Source organism: Pseudorasbora parva, chromosome 9, assembly GCF_024679245.1.
Source record: "Pseudorasbora parva isolate DD20220531a chromosome 9, ASM2467924v1, whole genome shotgun sequence".
NCBI classification, from domain to species: domain Eukaryota; kingdom Metazoa; phylum Chordata; class Actinopteri; order Cypriniformes; family Gobionidae; genus Pseudorasbora; species Pseudorasbora parva.
The window spans coordinates 10279982-10300584 of record NC_090180.1 but is presented as its reverse complement, the minus strand read 5'-3'; the positions used below and the strand labels follow the sequence as shown (position 1 = coordinate 10300584).

Sequence of the window (20603 nt, the reverse complement as noted above, 5' to 3'; positions counted from 1 at the left end):
TTTAATGTCTAGGCTTAGGCTACAATATTTAATATAAGAAATTTGTGGTGATGATCAGTGGTAGCCTACAAGAAATGCATTGAATAAATGCTATAAAGTCTTGAGGCTTTTTCTATAGCTTATGATAATGTTTATATTATTGTCATTTATACCTGCCTATATGTATGTATATTCATATATATTCAAGTAACGCAGTGTCATTGTTTTCAATCTTTGATTTAATTAGGGAAGTTGCATCTGCGACACGCGCAAACTTTTTAACAAATAAAAATGATTTAATTGATCCTAAACTTCTATAATTTGGAAACTCACGAGGGCGTCGTTGCGCTAGTAAGATAGTAGCTTATATCAATGGTTGGCCTTTTTTAGTCTCAACGGAAAACATGCATCTCCAAATCTTTTAGCCTATTTAGACATTTTTTATTTGTTAAACTCTTGTCCTTGAGGACAAAAGGTGACCCGAAAACTGACCAGTGGTGAAAACTTTAGGGACGGACGCTATAATAACGTGACGGGGAAGTCTGAGTCTATCATTTTGTGCAGTGAGCAATCAAACCATCCAGTTAGAGCAACAGTTTGATGTTTAACCCCGTGACGCTGCAAATTAGGTGTTAGTTGAGGAATTCTGCATAGGCATACTTGCAATTAGTCGGCGTTCCTTTAAAATACAAAAGAAAGGATGGGAATATTGCCACCGCGTATGTCAAAATAAAAATGAGGCTAGACGTAAATCAGTTAAAGCGTGAAAGCCAAAAAGCACGATTTACTAAATAGGCTAGCCTGCCGCTCAATAAATAGAATATGGCTATAGCCTATATTTTTTATTATTATATAGCCTATATATTTTTTTACTGGTCACTGCCTTTTTGGTGATCTGTTAACTGTTAGGCCTGCACGTAGTTTGATTTATTTTTTGTAAAAAAAATTTTTTATAATTGTTTATAAATAAAAAAATAGCTCAACTCACATAAACGTAAGAAAATGCTAAGTAATTTTCTTAAATGCATCAGAATTACAAACCTTTCACACTTCACTTGTATATTTCCATATTTACTTGGAAACTTGCCCATGGGAATATTTCCACTCCACGTCAATCCCATAATCAAATCAATTATCAATATTAAATGTTTCCCCCTCAGGTCTTTCTAGACTGTATGACAACTTATATATTAATAAATTAAGAGCAGAGTAGGCCTACTTAAATACATATTGAACTGATAAGATGCGCCACAAATCCTTCAGATCAAATCTGACCAGATTTTTTAGCTAACGCCTGAAAATGTGACTGTAGGCTATAATAAACGATACGCGGAGGTACAAGGAAAAAATGCAACAAAAAAGAAAAAAGAAAAGCTTAGGCTATACATCCAAATCCATTTAACATTTTGTGAAATATTTAAATCAGACTATGGCACAGTGATGTCTGACCTTTTTTGTCAACACATTTAATTGCTTATAATAATAGAACAATATTCATGTTTATTCATGAAATCGCCATCATTCGATTTAGACAAAGACAGCCTAAACTAAAAAACTCAACGCGACAAATCCTGACCTCCAGATCCCGTTCCACAAATCAATTTTAAGGGATCAGTAAACAATCAATAATCAATACAGTCATTAAATTTCAGACCAATATAGATAAGACCGACGTTTTTGAGAGATCTGGTCATTTTATTTGCCAGTAATATTTTATAACAAGTCGCTTTTAATTATCTTCATGGCCTAAGATTAAAGAACGAATAACCGATATGAAAGCGCTCCTGCTTTAAAATGTTAATGTTTTTATTGAATATAGGCTAAATAGGATTCGGGTCCAAATTTTTTGGCACCTTATTCGGCTATGGCTAAATTAAAGCGCGCAGCACATTTGTTATTCACTTCACTAGCCTACACACATATATACACACACACACACATATACATATATATACATATACATATATACATATATATATATATATATATATATATATATATATATATATATATATATATATATATATGAAAAGTTTACATTGATGTCTGTATGTATTGAGTTGTCAAAGACTTCAGTCTGCATAGAGAGATCTTTCTTGAGTTGTTCAAGATTTCGTACTGCGTTATCACCTGCTAGATGATTGAGATACGGCCCTTTTGTTGAGTTAGGAGACATCTTCAGTCAGAATAAAGAAATAATCAGTAGCCTGTCCATGAGAGAATAGCCTATCATTTCTTAAATTTCAAATGGCTTATCCTGACCAATTCGATTGATGTTAATGCGTTTTTGTAGTTTTTTTTTTTTTACTATTAGTATTATTCATAGCCTATCCATGTAAAACTGCTACGGTGGTAACAGAAGAAGCTTTAGTTTTGCAGAACTCGGTACGGTTAAGGCTAAAGTGCTTCGGCTTTTCCGCCAGTACGCTGAGCTTCTTTGTTTTCGATGAAGTGCCTGTATCAGAGCAGCTGACGTCATGGCAGGCAGCCTGTGCGTGTGGTTTGCAGCTGAACGCAGAGCCCTAAACCTAAACGACAGTCCAGCGCCAGAGAAAAAAAACACACCAAAGAATACAAGCTACACGCGAGTGCGCGCACTAGCGCGTGATCAGTTTCACTGATAATCTGAAAATTATGTGTGCTCTGACCAGTTACAAGGGAACGCTTAGCTAAGTAACGTTTGTGAACGGTCTGTAGAATTTGTAAATGAACAATATTTTTGTTGAAACTGATAAATCTTTATAAACCCTACAATAAAGTCAGGACATAAATAAAATAGCCTATAAATGGCAATTTAATAAAACCCTGCCGTTGCTTAGAAACGCCTTTCCTTCGACGCGAGTTCAGTCTAAGCTTAGACTACTTCACTTATATGGCAAAATAATGCAGCAATAACTAAAGTATAGCCTACATGTCCAGTAGGCTATATGACCATTAGAAAGATATTCACATCAAGAGGTCAATTTTCAGCACCCGACTTTTCTTTTATTCGAGACATAACTTCACTATAGCTGCGTGAAAGTGAGTGTGATTTAAAGCATTATCCTGACGCGTTAGTAGGCCTATAACTTCTAAATCACTAATTTTGACAGAAAGCCCAACATTTTTTAATCGGAGTAGGCTAACTAATCATGTAACTAAAAATTTGGAATGTAGCCTTAATACAGCTTGTAGGCTAAGACTAATTTCGATCATTTGCTTTACTTGTTTGAATAAATATATAGCCCTATAAGAGGCAGTGAAGTAAAACGTTATCTAGCCCTATTGAGCAGCAGTTACGAGTAGCAAGTTGCCTATTAAAAAGTTAATTTTGTATGAAAAAAAAACAAACAAAAAAAAAAACAGCGCGAGTTAGCCGAAAAAAAGAGAGATTTTTTTAGTAGCCTAGCCTAGTTACCTTTTCCTCTTGCATAGCATATCTTTTATGATGCCATTTAAAATTACAGCCTAATTCGACATAAGATAAGACCCCTTGTGCTTCTTTTCCATTTAGGCATTATGATTAGGCTACGTAAAAATAAAGATAGATCATTCTAAAGTTAGATCATTGGTAATAGTCTGCGAACCATTCCGACCAGAATACATGACTTGGCGAGGGGTTTCCTCTTCAGAAATGTGATGTGGGTGGTGAGGTTTGACAAAGACATATCCGTAAGAGGGGTACCCTATTGATGATATACCCCACTACTAATTCCCAGGCTACCCGTAAGGAATGAGATCACGTGATGGAGTGGGGCGGTCGAACTAAGCCATTTTGGGGACTGTGTCAGTTCGCACTGAACCATCAGACACTGTGTTTTTCCAGATCGCCGTGCGGGAGAAGTAAGCCTCTGGAATTGACCATCTGTGACCGGAATTTGTGGACGTATCTGTGAATTAAATCGGAACGTGTGTGCGAAGATTGAGCTACGGTAACCTATGTGCAATTGCGCAAGAAGGCCACAATGAGCACGGTGGTGGTACGTTAGATCCAACCATTGACAGCGTCTGCAGCTCATTCCAAGATGGCCGCTTCAGTAGCATTCATTTTTTGCTGATCGACTCTCAAGTTTCATTGTCTGCCACAACAAAGCTAGGAAACCATCGTGAATATACTGGGTATGTACGCTTGAATGCATGTACGAGCGGAATACAAGCTTTTCTGATTGTGTTTTCTTTTTCCTTCTTCGGAGATCAGAGAGTAGTAATGTTGCTTCTTGTATCTGGTCGTTTCTCATACGAATTTCATTTCAGTTTTCTTAATTTCTTTTATGAAACGCCACCAATGACATATGTTAACACAATGTGCACGTCAATGAGTATGGCATTTTTGTAAAAGTAAAGAATAATATTATCTTCAAGTGTTTCTTTGAATCTAAAAAGTCGCCGCGCGCTGAAGAACAGGCGAGTTGGGTCAGGTGTTTAACGGGTGACCACTTTCATCCATTTTTTCTCGCTCTAAAATCAATCAGTTGCTCTCTTATTTTATAGAATTGAGTACTCTAGAGTGTGTATATTTAGGTAAAATTTACTTTACAGTGTTTTAATGTCATCGATTAATTTTATTAACTTAAATTCATATGCGTAGCCTATTTGTTGGGTACCTCCTCCTAGGCTGTAACACATGAATTATTATTATTTTGAGGTGTTTAACTTCCGCGTAAATATATTTGCAAGCGTGTGGACTATTGTTTATTTGTCACTGAATGTAACTTGTTTGGGTGTTTTGTGTGAGGGTTTAAAAATAATCTAAAGCATTGCCTCGATTCGGCAACCTATGACCTGACACGTAGCCTACAGACTGAACTGAAGTTTTTTTTTTTTTTTGGACAGTAGTAAGGATAAGATTCCTAATTCTAAGATTTGATATTTAAATGTCTTTTTCGTTAGCCTGATACAATAAAGATTATAACTTTTAATCAGTCAGTTGTTAACTTAATGTGACTGAGCTCTAACTTAATTGATAGTTCTCTACCAAAAAAATTCTGGCCATATTTAAATGATTAAGCCGTCATTGGCTTAGTCTAGTACATAGTCTATGTACATTTTCCCCTTGCCTGGCCTTTCCACTAGCCTATATGCTGTGCATATATTGCCTGTAGCGTATTTATTAATCTTATAGGCCTATTTTTCCCTCCACAAATTGCCACACCGCAAATATCTAAGCTATTGTATAACCAAATCACAATACTTGCTAGTGTCTTCTTTCTTACAGTAAAGAGTACACGTCATTGTAATGCTGAATATGAGGATCTGTTATCTGCAGTAGGCTATATATGCAGTAGACTAGTATTATGCGCTAAACTGACAGATTTACTTGTTTTTTAACCTAGACTTCTTTCTTCATAGGAAAAAAAAAAAAAACAGTGCATAGCCTAGTGTTAAATGTGGCATCATATGAATCATAGCACAATTTGAAAATGATTAAGCTACTAAACTACATTTTTCATTAGGTTATATGCCAAGCTTGAACAATGTCTTAGGCCAGCTCCAAACCAAAGCACGTAACGTTACACCTGTTATTTTCGCCTTCGATAGACACTTTTTTCGTGAACTTTCCGATATACAAAAGTAATTATGTAAAATAATACAGCCTAAAGACAATTATCCTACTTAAGGAAGACCTAAAAGTAGCTCTACAAAAACTACGTAGGCTAGTTGCTATTTTGGAATTTAGTTTGTGTCACTGACTAAAATGCACAATGTTCTGCACTCGTTTGAATGATAGCCTATTACTTTGTCCCTTAAGTTGTTCTTGTAGCACTTATAACTAAGATTTTAGTCGTCTATAATGCTACCTGCATGTTTTCCAAGCCACTGGGCAACTATTTAAAGGTTGGTCTGTGCCAAATGTAGATATCTGAAATTAAATGACTATTTAATGCGTTGAATTCGGTAGGCTCTGCATTGGGGGTGGTTTAAAATTGAACGTTCGCAGTTACGGGATATTGGCATTTGCATAAAAATGGATCATCTTTGAACTAACCCCACATGATATCGCAGTCGAGAGATAGCGGGCTCATAGACGCGAGCTCTCGAGCTTCCGTTGACTGTGTTCCTCATTGAAGACATCGTCAAGGCAGGGAAGATGTATTCTCTATCACAAGTGGAAGCGATGCTTGCTGAAATGGTTGTTGTACGACGTGTTTAGACGATAGTGTTCACTGCTTCGTCAACAATAGTGCGTGGTGCACAGGTCGCAGCCTCATGAGAGCGAACTCGCTTGGACACGGGGCTGTCTGCAAAATGGCAGCCGTGCACGTTCAAGCAGCGGCACGCTTTTAGGCGAGAAACACAGTGGTCGAGAGGAAGTCGCTTTACCTTTAATTGGTTGCTTTTATGGTCATTTGTAATGATACGGACCATCTGTGTGAATCAAGCGAGGTATGCGGCTTCGTTTTGACTGGCTCAATGCCAATTACAACCCGTCGTCATAGCAACTATAAGTCTGGGCATTTTGGCTTTCGTTCTCACCTGTACGCATCCCTGCAAATAAACGAAAACCATTTCAAATTGTGTGTGAACACTTCGCAGGAATGCCAATGAGTTTAGCCAAAGGCGATGTGAATTTAGGAAAAACACTAGCTTAGTTAATTTGACTTGTCAATTTGTCGGGTTACCTGCATGTTAAATATTCTGTCTTGGTCGCATTTTTTTGTTCGCTTTTAGTGCAAGTTGACCATCTGAACCTTAATAGTCAGACTTTGTTTTTCTATTATGACTAAATCATTATGTATTTTGTTTGGTTATCAGGTAAGCGAACTCAAATGACAATGCACCGAACAACGAGGATCAAGATAACGGAGCTAAATCCTCATTTGATGTGCGTTTTATGTGGAGGATACTTCATTGACGCGACCACCATTGTCGAATGTTTGCATTCATGTAAGTCCGAAGTCTGTAAGTTATTAAATTATCATTTATTCAAAGCGTTACTTTGTTGGCGCGTAATAAATTTGCCTTCTGTTGTTTTTAGTCTGCAAAATGTGCATTGTGAGGTATCTGGAGACCAGCAAATATTGTCCTATTTGTGATGTCCAGGTTCATAAAACAAAACCTCTCCTCAATATCAGGTAATTCTGGGTTTATGTGTTTTTTTTTGCTTACATATTTTATTTCTGATTACCATATTTTAAAATATAAGCCTATCTATTTTTCAGTATCCATGTTGCTACATGCTACTTCCTTCAGAAAATCTAAAGCTTTTGATGTATGTGAATGAATGAATGAATAAATAAAAAAATGCTTGTATATTTCAGGTCAGATAAGACCCTTCAGGACATTGTTTACAAGCTGGTGCCTGGTTTGTTCAAAAGTAAGTGTAAAAATGTTGTGTTCATTTTAATTGTATTTATTAATTTAGTTTCTGAAGAGTCTGGGCATCACATAACTTGTTATATTTTCAGGTTTGTGTTAAAAAATGTCTGGGCAATATAACTAAACCAAGAAATAATGCTGTTGATGTGCTTTTGTTACTCAGATGAGATGAAACGAAGGAGGGATTTTTATGCGGAGCATCCATCAGTTGATGGTAAAATAAGATCACTGAGATGTTTTAATTCATAAGCAGCCTTGCTCGTTTTTTATGTACATGTTGTAATTATTTATTGTCATTCAGCTACTAATGGTTCTAATGAAGACAGAGGAGAAGTGGCAGATGAAGACAAGAGAATCATTGCTGATGATGAGATCATCAGTCTGTCCATTGAGTTTTTTGATCAGAACAAGTAGGTGCACTTCAATATAAGCTCCTTATGGGGTATACATTTAATTATAATTAGAGATCACTTTCATGTTGCTTATGAAATCAATACCATGAAAATAGTAAAAGTCATAAAATTAGTAGGCTACACCAGACATGAATTCATTATTTTCTTTTAAAATTATCAGGTTTAGTAAAGATGGAGAAGAAAAGGAGACCACAAAAGAGGTAATTCATTTTGTAATAAATTAAATATCTGAGAACAAGTCAGTTTTGAGGCTTACAGTGGACTGCTTACTGAATTTTTTGTAATGGTCTCATTTTCGTAGGTGAATGTAAAGCGGTACTTACAATGCCCTGCAGCTATGACAGTAATGCATCTCAGAAAATTTCTCAGAAGTAAAATGGATATTCCATGTACCTTTCAGGTAATCTTGTTTGCATTATTTTACTAAAAAGGTTTAATCAGCTCTCAACACCTTTTACTTATTGACAAATTGAGGTTGTTTAAATAGGAGACTTTTTTTTCTTCCAGATTGAAGTTATGTATGAAGATGAGCCATTGAAGGATTATTATACTCTTATGGATATTGCTTATATCTACACATGGAGAAGGGTAGGGGTAAACTGTTTTATTCCATTTTAGTCAGATGGCTTTTAAAGCGGAGATTAATCTGTTGATATTTTACAGAATGGGCCCTTGCCATTAAAGTACAGAGTTCGGCCTGGTTGCAAAAAAATGAAGTTGAGCAGCCCAAGGGATAATATGACTGGCGGCAGAAGGCCTGATACGGAAAGTGATTCCAGCAGTGACAAACCAAACAGCCCGACTGCTGCTGCCGCTCCCTCGACATCCTCTTCTCTACCCAGCCCAAGCACCCCTGTCCAGTCTCCACATCCCAGCTTCCCCCATATCTCCACTGTTAATGGAGTCTCTGCCAAAGTGGGCCACAATGGCCAAACTCCTTTCAGCAGCAAAGTCTGCAAAACTTCTCATAATGGCGCCAACTCTCTTGGGTGACTTGTTTATGGATGCCAAAGCCATCAACCCCATGCAAACAGAGCTGTGATGTAGATGCTTTCTTTATAAACCACCTCTTCAAATTTTTATATCATTTTTAAATATATTTGTTTTGCCACCATGTGTGAACTTTGTAACACAGCATTGTTTGTGTTATATTTTGTATTACTATTGCATAACTAATATTGTGAAGAGTACTGGGAAACTCGCAAGAAGGAGAATGTATCTAGGTGTTTTTATAAACTCTGTCTTGTTCATTTAGATTAGAGCATCATGTATATAATTAATTTCCGTGTCTATCAACAATAAAATACATTGCGACACGCGGAATGTTTATCCAGGTTGTATTGATTTTATTCGGCTGAAATGTGACACCAGTTCATTTGCAAAGGGCAGAAATGCAGCGTCAGTATTGTTTTGGATAAACCCAGAAACTAATAAATAAATAAAAATCTGATATGTGCTCGTTGTGATGAGAAATATCTCGAGAAATGGATTCTTCCTCGCGTGATTTTATATTTCTCAACTTTGAGCGTTCTTTTCTCCTCTACAATTATGTTCAAGCGGTTGTTTGTTATTTACTTTGTCTAAATAAACATTTTACTTTTTTTAAATTACCAAATACAGTGTGTGGACTTTCTTGACTTTGTTTGCAGGCCTGTTCTTCTTAAAAAACCAAAACCTACTAACCTTGAATAATTTCGGTTCTCAGGCCAAAGCTGATCAATACCCACCTTTCTTTATTTTTTAATTTTAGCTGTATAAAGATAAATGGTTTAAATATTTAATTGTAAAATGTGTGAGCATAGTTAATTCTTAATAGCAACTAGCATGTTCATGAAGTGAATTGTACTAAGGCCTAATTTTCACAGTTCAGTAAATTGTGCTTTGACCCCTGTCAGTCTGTGATCAATAGAAATTAATCCAGTTTAAAATAATGACCTGGTGGTTGCAAACTAGAAAAATACTATCTTATAAAACTATAGTGCCGTTAATGACACATAAATAAATATTAATAGTCGGTCAACAATAACAATGAATAACAACGGGCTACGGCTTAACTCCATAAAGTAGGTTAAATGTTTTAAAGGTCTAGCGAGGTAGAGCAAATCTCTCAAACCTTTGGCTGTACCTGTTGACTGTTGTAAAAATGATCACAAACGTTACCTTATGTAGCCTAGCTAGTTAGGCTAGTTTGTGTCGTCCGGCTCCTGTATTTTCTTGTCCGTGCAGATCGCTCTCACTGACCTCATGTAGGCTCCACTCACTGAATGTCAGACCATCACTGGATTTAACAGTTCCTCACTGAAGATGTACATACATATTTAGTCTACTTACAGTGCACTACTACCGCCTATTTCGTTCTCGTAATTATAGCTAGAGTAGCCTACCTAGCCTATTTATCTTAATTTAGTAAGTTGAACAAAACCGATAGGCATAACCTAACAATCTCCAAATAAACACTGTTTTTATTGTATAATTGCATTACCTAGTAAGTTAATTGTTTAGATACTGTCTAAATATGCTTGAATAATTTCGTAAATTCTCTCAGAATTAGCGGTTTGTTAACAGGGGTTTAGTTACCCTTTAAGCTGGCTATTATCGATGTACGCTGTATTTGTTCAAATAATAATAAAAATTCCGTTTTAAATGTTAACATTTATATCAAAGAAATAAAGGAGAAAGTCCCGTAAAATCCATTTCGGCTTGTTAAAGATCTTTTGAAATTCATAGCCCCAAATTGAAATGGATACCGAAGCGCATTTTTGGATAAATGTCTCTGAAACGCAGACTCATCACTGCGTCTAAGTTTAAATTAAAAGATTTTAAATTATAAATTGTAGTTGCGCTGAGATTAACCTTTTGAGTTTGCCTTGTTCATTTAAAAACAGGCCCACTGACAATAAGAAAGAAGAAAAAACAAGAAGAAATTGATGAAAATGTCCATACGTAGGTCAGTTTTCAGTCGGAGCCGTTCTGGATTCAGTACTCGATTTGATAGCGCGGCACTGCTGGAAACATAAATGATACCACTTAGGGCCCACCCCTTAGATTGTTCAGTTCAGCCTTTCATAAAAAAAAAAAAGAATAAAAAAAGGATACAGATATTTATAAATTACCGCGTCAATAACAGGTAAAACGTTTCTGGAAGGCCCATTGATTGTCATTCAACAGTACGGGAGCGCGATGCGCCCTCGTGTGGTTGTAAGCGTGTTATTCATCCAAAGCCCAACAGTTTTATGAAGTACATCACCAAAAGTAGACCTTTCTTCTTTTTATTAATTACATGAAATGTTATCATGTATGATAGTGATTTGTAATATGCATGTGTTAACCAATTTGGAATATGGAAACATTATATCAAAGTTAACACAAAGTGTGTAACACACTAATCAACCCAAATGTACAAAATGTTACCCTTGTGAGTGTATTATATTTTGAAAGTCAAGTAAAAGCAGTTTAATTTGTATTCAACAAAAGATATATTTCAAACTGAATGAAGAACCATTACATAACAGTTATTTTGTCTATCCACAGGTTTAACGAATAACACAACCAAAAATAGGCCTTTTAGGGAAAGCACTTAATAGCATTTTTTTTTAATGGTTTGTATTGTGAATGTACGATTTTGCCATAATACATGAATATTATATAACCATTAATCAAGCTGAGCAATGCATCGTTTTATTGAGCAATGCTTATGAGACAGGATGCTGTTAAATATTTTAGGCCTACAGCACATACACACAAGAGCTGCACACTTTCATGACGTAGATAACAGATATGACAAGTAGACTGACAACCGATAACAGCTTCCTTTGACAGCGTATTTAAAAGGGTTCACATTTCCTTAACTTTTTTTCCTCTTCATCAAACGTTAAAGTATCAAACTCGCACTGTACCATCAACATGAAAGCGTGTTTTTACATATTACATCACATGAGATCTCAACTCTATACAAAGTGAAGTCTTTTTCCCCTCAAAAGCTCATAGAAGTGGCTCCAAAGTGGCTTCTTTTAGACTCAAATGTATTATACAGACATCAAATTCCTCAAAGACTAAATTAGGAGTGTGTGTTCATGAAACCTGTTGTGCTAATTCACACACACACACACACACACACACATAGACTTCCACTGAAAATTGTCCTAAAACAAGAACTGACATTGCTTGTTTGTTAGGACCTAAAAATAAAATAGAAACATCAATCCTCAAAAGAGTTTTAACCAAAAATAACTTGTTATAACAACAACGTATTGGTAAATGAAGCTAACTGACCGATTTAATCATTTCAGGAAAACCGTAAAGTTTTTGTACCATTAGGACTGCAACATTCAGTCATAATATTGCAAACACACAATACACTTGCATATTTACACATCTACACATGAACAGCAAAACCACCGTAGGATTTGTCCTATTCACCTTTCCCTTTTTAGAAAATAACATTTTTCAAACGTCTCTTTTTAAAAAATGATTCAAATACAAAATTAAATAATTCCGAGTAAAAAAGGCACACCCTCGCACAGTGTATATATGTCAACACATACAGTAGAATATTTAGGATTACTTTGCAAACAATATTCCAGAAGAAGACATATCACAATATCTATATATTTTTATAATACTAAAGGTCTCTGGGATCACACAAAGTTCAGACAATGATGACAGAGAGAGAGAGAGAGTGAGAGAGAGAGGGAAAGAGAGAGGGAAAGAGATATCAACAGATAGACTTAGAGTCAGGCAGCGTTCTCCCCTCTTTACAGTGCAGCTGAAACACTATACGCAGATTCAAGCATCAATATAGCGCCAGCACAACTGCATTCTCAAGAGTACGGCCCACTGTAAACTTGCAAATTGTAACTGTGAACAAAAAGGAGGTACAAAATATGCTTCATTTTCATAACATGTTCTCTAATCAACAAAAAAAAAAACAGGCAATGTCTTGTTCTTTCACTAGGGATACAAAAGTGGCGACACATGTAACCCATTAGGTGCTTTACACATTCTACGAATCACTACTATTGCATGACCCTCCGCGAGTCAGTGGTAAAACTGGAATCGTTTGCATAAACCTTTTGGTGCATTAGATCATGTGCAAAAACTGTTTCTTTATACTAAACATTACTATTGGAGTCAACTGCAAATATTGAGCTCCTGTGCAAGACTTTACAATGCACAACAGGCAGATCATCTAAATCCAATTCGCTGATTGGAGCTTAACTATGAATTTAGCAGTTGAACCTGAAGTTGCATCACTTTGTAAACGGATAGAAAAAACTGACTCGATTTAAAGGTACCGCCTGCAGCTAAAGAGCGATAGTGCAATTAACACTTTCAAACAATTACGCTCCGTTTTATTTTTATTCTGACTCCTGTCATATTTGTTCAGGGCTGAATTTATTTCCTAAATTAAAATATATTATTAACAACAAGTTTTTATTAAGAACAATTAATTTCTTTCTCCGCAAATGTAAGGACAATAAATATAGAAGCAGCTTTGAGAATTCCAATATGATAATCATACCACGTAGCTGGGCACAAACAACATCACTCGGTTTCTCAATCAACAATATCTAACACAAAGATACAGAACGCTATATATGCATGACTATATCACATGTATGCCTTATCAACCACAGGGAGCCATAATCGAACAGAGGAGAAAACAAACACACACAAAAAAAAATCTCAGAAGTGATCCTTCGATAAGTGGTAGAGAGAGACAATGTATCCGTTACCACAGCGAAACCTCTCTTAGGATATGAGCTCATATGTGACCACCTGTGATTCCGCCTCAGGCAGCGGTTAGGACAGAATGCCGGTGATGAAGTCATAAAAGCGCTTTGAATATTGCTCGGGGTTGACCGTCGAGATCTCCGCCCCTGCCTGGAGAGAGGAGGAGCGAAAACGTGTCATTTAGGACTAGCATTGTGATTATGGCATATTGGAACTTAGTTTGTATCTCTTACCCCATGTTTGACTGTCTTAGCTGCATGGGCTGCTTTCTTCTTGGCATCATATGGAGTGAGGATGTCAATCACCGCCATGAAATAGACTTCTTTTTTAGGAGCACCTGTAAGGTAGAACGCACTAGTTTTTAAGAAACAACTGGAATAAAGCGAGACAGAACTATCTGGCCCAGTGCTGTGCTGCCACTGAATATTTAACATTCACTCAGATCCGTTTCTGCCATGACAACTTCTGACAACTGTTTGGCACGGCAATGGATATGTTCTGGTCTTGGCTGCTGATACATTGCAAGCAGATCGAGTTAAGGACCTATCAGCCTGTGCCATCTCGAGTTTCCTGACAGAACTTTGTATTTATTTGTCTTGCAAATGCTTGGTTTCATGGGACGCTTTCATGATTGTTGCAGAATCTGCCGATTTGTCACCAAAATAATGTTATCTAGCTGGATAACAAACAAAGTTAGAAAAAGTCAGGAATGCTATTCATTTTCTAAAAAAACTGTTTAATAATTAGTTGAGTTGCATTGCAGCTATATAATTTCTAGCTTGTTGCACGTTTTCTTTTTGTTAGGAGAAAAATGTAAAATGTAACATTTAATTAATAATATTCATGCCATAAATATAAAAAGCAATACTCAAAAATAGAAATCGTAAAAATCTGGAACTATCGAACTGACTGCATCAGAAAAAAAAGAATAATACATTATTTTTTGAATCCATAATTATGCAATATAACACTGTAATTTAACCCCTTAACTGTCACCCTCCTTGTTGAGAATAGATGTGAAAATGCACCATCCAAGTTTGGTCTTGATTCTAACGCCGCATTCACACGGAGCGTAGGCGTTAACGCTTGACGGAGGGCGTGGCTGAAGCTGGGTGCTGACGCGATCGTCATAGTGACAACAGCCAATCACATTAACTTGCTAGTCTGTGAGATGAAATGGATGCCGATTTGGTGTTATGTGTGTATGCGATTGCCCGTGTAGTTGTTGTCAGTGCACTGCACAGGTGCTCAAAGCTGTTGGCTAGCGTCTGCTGTAGGATATTTGCATACGGCGATCTGATTGGATGACGCCTGCGCTGGCGCTTGAAAAGTTGAGAATTCTTCAACTTCTGCCGCTTGCAACGCGAGTGAAGCGCCGCGACGGAACCCACAATTCAGTTCGGCAACGGATGATGTCACCCATTCAAAGTAAATGGGAAGCGTTAACGCCTACGCCCCGTGTGAATGCGGCGTAAAGAAGACACTCAGCAGATTATTGCTGAAAGTATGAAAAAGTTATGGAAGTTTAAATTTACTGTACTGTATTAAATCAAATGTATTTATTTTATATAAAATATATATTTGACAAAATAATCCTCACTATAAAATTACTATAAAATCAAATAAATATGTCTAACCTAGTTGTGTTCCAAATTTAAAGGGGAGATCGTAAAAATTTAGCCTAGAAATCTAGACGCACCCTAGCGGCAGCAAATTTAATCTGCCCGCGAGTGTCGTCTAGCAACTCTCAATACCCTTCTGAGCTGTATTCCCCTAACTCTTGCCGGGCCAATCACATTGTGTATAGAGTCGGGGGGCGGGGCCATAATGACGACGGCCGAGTTGCGTTTGTGTGCTTCTAGTAAACACAGAAACTGGCGAACGGCGGTCTTTCGAATCAGCTTTGACCGTGACTCTGGAAGACTTGGAGTTAAGCTTTTCTCTGAGAAAAGAACAAAGAACGGCACTGAAGTCATTCTTAAAAAGGGAAGATATGTTCAGAGTTTTGCCGACCGGATACGGCGAATGTTTAATCTATCAACAAGCTCTGTTTCACCTTCGTTGCTTTGGTTGGTTGTAGCGCTATCCTATCGCGTGCAGAGGGAGTTTGAAAGACAACCGTTTATCCCGCCCCTCGGATTGAGGCCTGTCAATGGTGAGTTTCCAGACCAAACATCTTGATGTGGGTCTGGCTTGTCAGGTTACTAAAAATTAAAGTTCCTATGAGATTCTGTTTAGGCGCTGTACCAACAATAGCCACCAGGTGTCACCCACATACCATTTTTTTTATACGGTCTCCTGTAACAAATTGATACCTTTTTATTATTATCCAAATTTCACATTTATTACAAAATAGACATCAAATATAAAACCTTGAGACTTATAATTTTCCGACGATATGCGTTTTGTCAAGATCAGAAAAGGTTGATTTAAAGTAGTTAAAATACATTTTGTAAAATGAAGCCTGGCGGCACTCACTAGGAGAGCCACTCACTTAGAGAGCTCACTCAATAGGAGAGAGAAATTAAGAGTACCGTTTCCATGGTAAAGCAATGTCCAGTTTCAAAACGGTTTTCACAGGATCATTTTTGAGTTTGCAAGCTTTCGAATGACATCTAATTTATGATGATTACTAAAATATGTAATATGAAAAAAGGTCAAAAAAGTGTGCCAAGTGTCCCACAAGCTGAGATGAGAATGGAATGAAAAGAATAATGGAATATTTACACAGGAATGGTGTCATTCTATTGCTGTTCATTGTAACTTAATGTAAGTCTCCCCCCCAATGTATAGTTTTCTCAAAACTCCTAATATTAAAACTGTGTGCATTACCAGTATCATTTGTGCTACAGGCATGAATGGCAACTCAAATCATTAGGCTTGTATTACTTTTCTAAATGACTGGATGAATTTTCATCCAGATCAAATTGGCAAAAAATAAATTAAAATGACTCAAGCTTATCTAGAGACCATAAAGAACACAAAACCCATCTAGCAACAGCCTAGCAACCCTACTTTTAATTTAGTTTGAGCTGGGAAGACTCACTTTCATGGCTCTTGATGGCATATACGTCAATGATGGGGTCAAACTCTCCCGGGCCCAGAGGTTTATTGCTGTCTAGCGTGTTACTGGGGCTGTCTGGCGGGGATCCAGTGGCCCCTCCGTCACTCTCCGTTCCCTCCTCCTCTCCAGCATCATTGTCCTCACTCTCCTCCTCGGGCTGTTCCTGCTCCCCTCGCTCCACGTCATGGATCCCCACCAGCAGACTGTAGTCCATCAGCTTCAGCTGGGCCAGGAACTGGAAACACATTTTTCAAAGGATTAAGCGTGAAACAATCAGTCTTTGTAATTAGACACAGAGGGGCGATTAGGGCGAATGAGTGTTTAGATAAGAGTTTAATGATCCAATTACATTAAACAAAGCAAACGAACAGTGTGACAGCGGCAGAGCGCATGATGGAGGAGCACACATACCTCTACGTCATTCTTCAGTTTCTCCAGGAACATTTTCTTGTTCTCCTCATCTATGTAGATTTTCTGGCCATCATTGATGAAGTCATTGTCTTTGTAAGTTGGAAGCTCCTTGGTCTGTTATTCACAAAGGGGAGGGAAGTGTTAAAGTAGCAAAATCTAAGCAATAATAATAATTTAAAAAAAAAAGATGGTGCCACTAACATACAATATCATAAATTCTGATTTTCTTCTGCACATATTTTGATGGGTTAATACACACAAAAAGTAAACTTTATGACAAAACTAATTCTTGTAGCAATATTTCTACATATGGAACAAAATGAAGTTATGCCATTAGCAGTACCAAAAGAAATGCAATCTGTTTGTTTGAGCGGCCCAACTGGGACAGACAAAACAACATTAGCTCGACCAATGGGGTGGAACTGTGTGTTTGCCCAAACACAGGCAGTATGTTTGCTATTTTTTGGTGCTGCTAGTCTTGTGGAATCACTCCACATTTACACTACACTAAATAATAATAAATATTACACTAAAAATCACCATTAAAAAAAAAAAAAAAAAAATGGGGGGGGGGGGGGGAGGAGGAGGGGGCTTGGGGTTGGGATTAATAAGTTGAGCACTTGGTCTGGTGCAATTACGAGCTGCCCACACACAACAATTGACAATTCACTAAGTGAGCTTAAAAAAAACACATCACAGATGCAGTCGGGTGAAATATAAAGCAGATTTCAGCCTCCTGTGGACACTCGGAGCAACAGGGTGTGATTTAGATCTCACTATTAGAGCCAACAGACAATTACAGCATTTAAATAATCACAATGATTAAACCAAGGCTTATTTCCTAAATGCCTACTTTCATCAACAATCTAAAGTCTACAGTTAGTATCATGATTAAAGGGATAGTTCCCCCAAAAATGAAAAAATAAATTAAAAATCTGTAATTTTCTCACCCTCATGTCGCAACAAACCTATATGACTTGGGCTACTTTCTTCTGTGGAACACAAAAGGAGATATTTAGATTTTTTTTTTTTTGCTTCTGCTGATATTATAAAAGTCGCTGGGGTTCAGAACAACACTGGACTCCATTTGCTTTCATTGTATTAACCAAAAACCACTTGATTCAGGCTTGGAAAGACATGAGGAGGTAAATGACAGAACTCTCCTTTTTTGGTGAACTATCCGATTAATTCACTGATCTGATTTCCATGCGTTAGATTTGTAATGCATTGCATTTATGATGCATCAAATCAAACATACATTATTTAGCTATAAATATCTTTGTTCTAGTTTAATAAATTCTCTTTGTGTTCTGCAGAAGAACTGAATAACATCTTAATCTAGAATATAGAATACGTTTTGACCGTTTATGAGACTCCAAACTAATAGAACATGCAGATGACCATATGAAGGTATATATAAAAACCCCTTATGGCTCAGCAAAACACTTCCAGTTCTTTTTGCAATTCCAGCAGAGTTTGTTGAAGGAGGAGTCACCGTTCTGAAACAGGACGATAACTTTAACTTAAAGCACTGGCCCTGGGCTGGCGTCTACAGTCCCTTGTGGGATCCAGAGGGAACGGTGCTTTCCTGAGGCAAAATGCGGGGTGATGCATGTTGAAGAAGAACACTGAGCAATATGGGACAGTTCTTTGCTGTCGTGTCCTTACGTGTCTTATGGCGCAGTAAAAGCGTGTGGCAATCCGGATGGTTTGTAGCTTTTGGCTCATGCGTGATTTGGATGGAGCCTCCTCAGGTGGCCGTGGCTGCAGGGAGAAGGGAAGTCAGATGCAAAACGCAAGCACCCACAAATCACTGTGTGGAGGTGAGAGACCTGAACTTTCTACATAGCTTCAGGGAACTGTGTTCTTAGGCTTTTTAAACTCTTGACATTTCATCAAAAAGAACATGTAAATCCTTTAGGAGATGATGGAAGAATTAAAAAGATGGAAATATCCCACATACATGCATCAAAAAGAAACACCAAAAGTACAGAGTGATATAAAGTTGATTGTCGTACAGTAAACAAGTGAAGACAAAATATCATGGGAGAAATGTTAAGGAAATCACAATTGAGAAACAAAGGAAACTTTTCATCAAATACTGTGAATGACAATATATCTGTATATGACACATGATTACAAATATACATCAGTTCATATTTGCCCAAGAGTATCATATACAGCGATAGAATGTAAATATAAAATCTCAATGGAGGAAAAATTAATCAAAGAAATAAATCACCATGCCAGCAAGATTAACATGCATATAGAAATAAAAGTATATATATGCATGCAAATCATTCACATGCCCTCAATATGTACATAGAAAAACACAAGATTAGGTTTGCTTTATGTGAGAAAATAATGAACAGACTACAAGAGTATCATTTATTAATGCACACACTGTATTTATATATATAGACTACTGTTCAAAAGTTTGGGGTCGCAAAGAATTTTGGTTATCAAGGCTGCATTTATTTGATCAGAAATACTGTTAAGCACCATTACTTCGGTCTTCAGTGTCACATGGTCCATCAGAATTCACTCTAATATGCTGATTTGCCGTTCAAAAAAACATTTCTGATTATGTTATGAAAACAGCAAACTTCTTACGATTTTTGTGGATACCGTGACATTTTTCAGCATTCTTTGATGAATAGAAAGATCAAAAGATCAGCGTTTATTTGAAATGGAAAACTTTTGTAACATTATAAATGTTTTTACTGCCATTTTTGATCAATTTATTGCACCCTTGCTGAATAAAAGTATTAATTTCTTTCAAAACAATTTAAAACTTATTGAGCTCAAATTTTGAATGGTAGTGTAGTTTTCGCAGAAGGTTTATTCATTGTGATAATGTGTAATCCAACAGTCAAATGTTTCCTGAAAAAAAGTACCGGTAGTCAATGTCTGATCTATTATTTACTCTAGTTCTACTTACCATCTGTTTACCTTCAGAGATCAGTGCACTTAAATTACAGTGTAAAACAATAGGGTTTCCCAATATAAGAGACACCACGGTTTTTAGGTTTAAATTAATCTAATAATTAATCATTATTTTCATGCTTCTCAGGACCATTACCTAAATAAATTGAAACCACTGAACTACACAAGTGCAGTTTCCTTTACTCTGAAGCAAAATAAATCACTGAATCAAAAAAGGAACACTTTTTCGCCCTAAAGGAATGGAGAAAGTAGAAAATGGGATTTTTCACACAGGAGAATTTTATTTTGGGAGTTTAGTAATACACAAGACACATTGAAAGGAAGATGATGTTATAATATAAAGTAACTTTTTAAAAACATTTTCCAAACACAGACATGCAGTATATCCAACAGGCAAATGACAGCTAATTTTCTGAGCACTTATGTTATCATACACTGGAAATGATAATATTTTTAGCATGAAATTTTATCTCCTATTCAAAAGTTCTATTCTTACACGATTAAAAAACGAGAAAGAGTTTACCTTTTCTTTGTCGCTAGCCTCTCTTGCCACTGTGGATCCCTAAAAAATTAAATTAAGTCATTATTAAACATTACCCTAAAATAAAATTGTGTCATTTCCTCATTAGGTCAAAACCTATATATAGAATATACACTCACCTTAAGGATTATTAAGAACACTATACTAATATTGTGTTTGACCCCCTTTCGACATCAGAACTGCCTTAATTTTACGTGGCATTGATTCAACAAGGTGCTGA

At 36.7% G+C, this 20603-nt stretch overlaps 3 protein-coding genes across 5 annotated transcripts in view; 1 reads left to right on the top strand and 2 right to left on the bottom strand.

The window, feature by feature from the left end:
• si:dkey-29d8.3 (uncharacterized protein LOC556220 homolog) overlaps window positions 1-6078 on the bottom strand; it is a 33429-nt gene extending 27351 nt beyond the window's left edge. Inside the window, exon 1 of the mRNA XM_067453844.1 lies at window positions 5945-6078. Within this exon, the coding sequence (XP_067309945.1) occupies window positions 5945-5981 (37 nt within the window). The 5' untranslated portion in view covers window positions 5982-6078. The remainder of the gene's footprint in view (window positions 1-5944) is intronic.
• Window positions 3615-9297, top strand: bmi1b (bmi1 polycomb ring finger oncogene 1b). 3 transcript variants are annotated; one of them, XM_067453839.1, is made up of 10 exons: window positions 3615-4077; window positions 6712-6843; window positions 6935-7031; window positions 7218-7273; window positions 7439-7489; window positions 7577-7685; window positions 7849-7888; window positions 7990-8088; window positions 8196-8276; window positions 8352-9297. In XM_067453839.1, exons 2-10 carry the CDS (start codon window positions 6726-6728, stop codon window positions 8679-8681), a joined length of 981 nt encoding a protein of 326 aa, XP_067309940.1. In that variant the 5' UTR covers window positions 3615-4077; window positions 6712-6725; the 3' UTR covers window positions 8682-9297. The 3 variants fall into 3 exon arrangements, with proteins under 3 accessions (XP_067309940.1, XP_067309942.1, XP_067309943.1); XM_067453841.1 differs by lacking the exon at window positions 3615-4077 and adding an exon at window positions 5923-6037; XM_067453842.1 differs by lacking the exon at window positions 3615-4077 and adding an exon at window positions 6213-6342.
• A 2047-nt stretch (window positions 9298-11344) lies between these two features.
• The window catches only part of pip4k2ab (phosphatidylinositol-5-phosphate 4-kinase, type II, alpha b), a 34992-nt gene continuing 25733 nt past the window's right edge, over window positions 11345-20603 (bottom strand). The window contains exons 6-11 of the mRNA XM_067453838.1: window positions 20366-20404; window positions 18565-18660; window positions 16897-17010; window positions 16468-16720; window positions 13655-13758; window positions 11345-13571 (exon numbers count right to left, since the gene is read on the bottom strand). Coding sequence (XP_067309939.1) covers window positions 13491-13571; window positions 13655-13758; window positions 16468-16720; window positions 16897-17010; window positions 18565-18660; window positions 20366-20404 — 687 coding nt within the window. The 3' untranslated portion in view covers window positions 11345-13490. The remainder of the gene's footprint in view (window positions 13572-13654; window positions 13759-16467; window positions 16721-16896; window positions 17011-18564; window positions 18661-20365; window positions 20405-20603) is intronic.